This window comes from Halyomorpha halys, unplaced genomic scaffold, assembly GCF_000696795.3.
Source record: "Halyomorpha halys isolate HHAL.00 unplaced genomic scaffold, Hhal_1.1 Scaffold1363.1, whole genome shotgun sequence".
NCBI lineage: Eukaryota > Metazoa > Arthropoda > Insecta > Hemiptera > Pentatomidae > Halyomorpha > Halyomorpha halys.
In genome coordinates, this window is record NW_027108627.1 from 387,432 (window position 1) to 390,947 (window position 3,516).

At 30.5% G+C, this 3,516-nt stretch overlaps 1 protein-coding gene across 1 annotated transcript; it reads right to left on the minus strand.

Annotated features, from left to right (window-relative positions):
* Positions 1 to 227: 227 nt before the first annotated feature.
* Positions 228 to 3,138, minus strand: LOC106689451 (uncharacterized; the record flags this gene model as incomplete). The annotated part of the gene is given in 4 exon segments (XM_067046932.1): positions 228 to 1,448; positions 1,575 to 1,766; positions 2,039 to 2,125; positions 2,956 to 3,138. Coding segments are annotated over 4 exon segments (894 nt in total). The 3' UTR covers positions 228 to 1,016.
* Positions 3,139 to 3,516: the final 378 nt, after the last annotated feature.

A 3,516-nucleotide genomic window follows, 5' to 3' on the forward strand; every position in this document is an offset into this window, starting at 1 on the left:
AGAAGAGATTTTTCGAATCTTTTAGTAATAACATGGTGTCTGAAATTATCTCCAGTATTTTTCATAGTTTATTTTACTTTGATATATGGCTATTTCTGACAGAATTGTTTTCATCTTGATCTTGAATCATCAAGCTTTTCGCTTGACAGATTAGATGTTGAATCTTAAATGAAAATATTATAACACAGAAATAATTTTTAGGTCAAGGAAAGTAAAATAAGATAAGGTAAACGAAAAAAAAAACCTTTATTTTTGATAATAAAAAAAAAAAAGAAATCTTCAAATATCATTTTCTACTAACTTAACATATTTTACAATTTAATACAACGACATTCTTCCCATGGATATTAATCAATTATTCTTGTGATGCGATCTTAGTTTCTGATAAAAATCACAAGTATATTTGTGTACTAGTATGCAATAATATTCGTTGAAACATTGTGTCATAAATACAAACATACAATTTCTATTAAGATATAACAATACTGAAGAATTTTTTATTTTAAATATCATTATTTTTAAACAATTTATGCTGACTTATTACATTTAAGAGAATGTATTTATAATTTCGCTCTATAAATTCTTGATATGTTTTGTCTTAATAACATCGATCATAAAAAAAAAAAAAAATTATGTTTACTAATAAAATAACTGTATAAACTGCATAGGTTGGCTAAACGTTCCTTTTTTCTCCTGCTTTCCTCACAGTAATAATAGCGCTTAAAAATTTTGGAATAAAACATGTGAATTTTACAAAACCTAATTCAATACTTATAAACATGTTATCTAGTCTGTTACAGTCAAATAAATTTGTAGATTAAACACTATAATTTGTTTTCTATGTATTTAAGTGTTTCTACAATTTTATTTACTAAATATTGTAAAAGTAATGGCAAGGTCTTTGAGGCCCTTTCTAAAAAAATAATCTTATAACTGGCAAATGACTAGGTAAGACCTAATCTTCAATCTCATCTCATTCACACTTGAATTAACATAAATATTTTATCGCGATTTTCTTAGTACTCAAACTCGTCACCAGGCCTCTGATTCACTTGTGCCGGCCTTCTCTGTTGGAGAGGTATATTTACTTCTTCTGGAGAATGGAAAACTTGATTTGGTTGCCTGATTTGTACAGGCCTTTGAGACAAATATTGCGGATGCTGCAACTGATGTTGTTGATTATGAGGATGAGGTTGAGGCTGAGGTTGTTGCTGCAGCAAGTGCTGTGGAGGATTCCTTGGACGTGGAGTTGCAGCTACTGGAGCAGATATTTCTTCTTCGTAGAAGTTTTCGGGGTAGTATCTGTCCGAGTATCTGATGGTCACGTTCGGTCTAGTCAATGCTTCTTCAGCGTTTATAGGTTTGTACAGGAAGTCGTTTACGAAATGGAACTGTGAAGACTGTGTACAGATGTTGTCACTGCTCGGCGGCATACAGATCAGATGAACCTATAAACATCACAAATAGATTAAATAAAAGTTAAACAACTAAATCAGGCTCAACAATATATTATGATTTATAAGAGAAGTGCTCTCACTAAATCATTTTATGTAATAATTGTTTAAATAAATTACCTGATGGAAGAGAAAACCTTCAGGGCAAATCCATGAATGCCGTGCATTATCTTGACAGTAGTGGAACACCTCACAATTCAATCCTTCATCTGCATAATACCCGGTATTTTTTCCATCACAGTTAAATTTAGACTGTGGTAACAGCAATGATAACTTATCGGGTTCCTCCTTTTCTTCTTCTAGTTCCTCTTCCTATTGAAAAAAACAAATTTCAAGTTCAATTTCATAATAAGAATAGTATTAAATATTAAATGAGAACTTTTTTATTTGTAATTTTTATAATATGTACTATATAAAGCCAATTTATAGTTTTTAAATCCCATATATTTAAAATTTTGTTGATTAAGTAGCTTAATTTTCCTTCTATTTTAGGTAAATTATATATCGAGAGTATAAATTGATGTAATTTTTATTTATTTTTTTGTTTTAAATATACATAATAATTCAGTTTAAAGTTTACCCACCTTGAGAAGTTGCTTAGGGGGTGGTCTTCTTCCTCCTTGCTGATAGTCTTGTTGTGGTCTTCCTCTTTGTTGTGGTTCTTGTCTGTACTGTAAATAGAAAAAAATGAAATTAAATACCGAAACAAAAGATGGATTAATTTTTTTATTTTTATTTTTTTAATATTACTAAAGTTTTATCTGTAATAGATACAGTAATTTAGTGGTAGCAAGTCACACTTTAAAACTTTTCCATTTATTTGCCATCAATTTCATTTACTATGAAAATTATAGCAGTACCATTCATGTATTAAAAAATAGCTTTCTATTTTTTGTGTTTGTTTCGTGTTAATTTTGATATTTTTTTTAGCAATTTTTAAGTCATTAACCTTCAATCACTGAAGTTCTAAAAAATTCTGTTTTTCTTGGACTCCATTCCTTTTTACTCTGGTTAGTCCAATCAATCAGTTGAAGGTTCACTTATAAAGGTGGCCTTTTTGCGAGTGATCGCGAATTCCTATCGCTTATTCTGATGGAAATAATAGAAATATTTGAATTTTCTCCTAGAATAAAGTACAACTTTATTTTTTATTGTGGTTATTTCGTCTTTCTTTTGTTTTCATTAGATTCAGCGTAAATAAAATACAAGAAACATTTTTAAAAAACACATTTGTCCTCTTTTCTCCTTTCCTTATATATATATTCTTCCAACTTCGAATTTTTAGGGATTCTTTTGATTTCTTATTGTCATGATAAAGGGTGGAGAAAGCTTCATAAATGGACAATTTTTTTTTAGAAAATTTATGGTACTTCACTACTTGAATTATTTGGCATGGAGTGGTTAGGGTGGAGTGATAGGCAATTTAAGGTTAAATTGTGAGTATGAAAATGAGATAAAAAATCAAATATTGAGATTGCTTATTCAATATGTAAAAATGCACCTGTTGCTGGGGCCTTTGAAGAAGGGATGGTGTAACGGTGTTCCTGTCCAGATCTTCTGAAAGGTCGTCCTCTGCCACCCTGAAGCCATGTGGTAAGCCTCCGGACAGGCGAGCCCTAGGAGGTCCTTGAGCAGAAACTGCACCCACTGCTACTAAACACAACGCACTCAACCACCACTTCATCTGAAAATAATTAAATATTAAGTTATTATTACATTTACTTTCCATTTTCTATTAGCATTATGCTTTATTACATGTTATTAAATTGTTAATTTTGTGTTGACTACTGGCTATGCTACTACGAACATCTAGTAGTCAGTTTTTTCCTGTTATTTTTATATCTTTTTCACTCAAGTGGTCATTGTTTTAAGCTTGTTCCTGTTTATCTTTGTTTAATAATCTTAAAATGGAAAACCTCAACTGAAATCACAACAAAATATTTGCAGACATTGCAGAACTACGCAAAGACATCTTAAGCAACTGCAACGAAATAGGTGTAATTAATAAGATTCTTTCGCCAATCGTATTGAGTACAGAAGGTTGAATGTCGGAGGGAAAAGA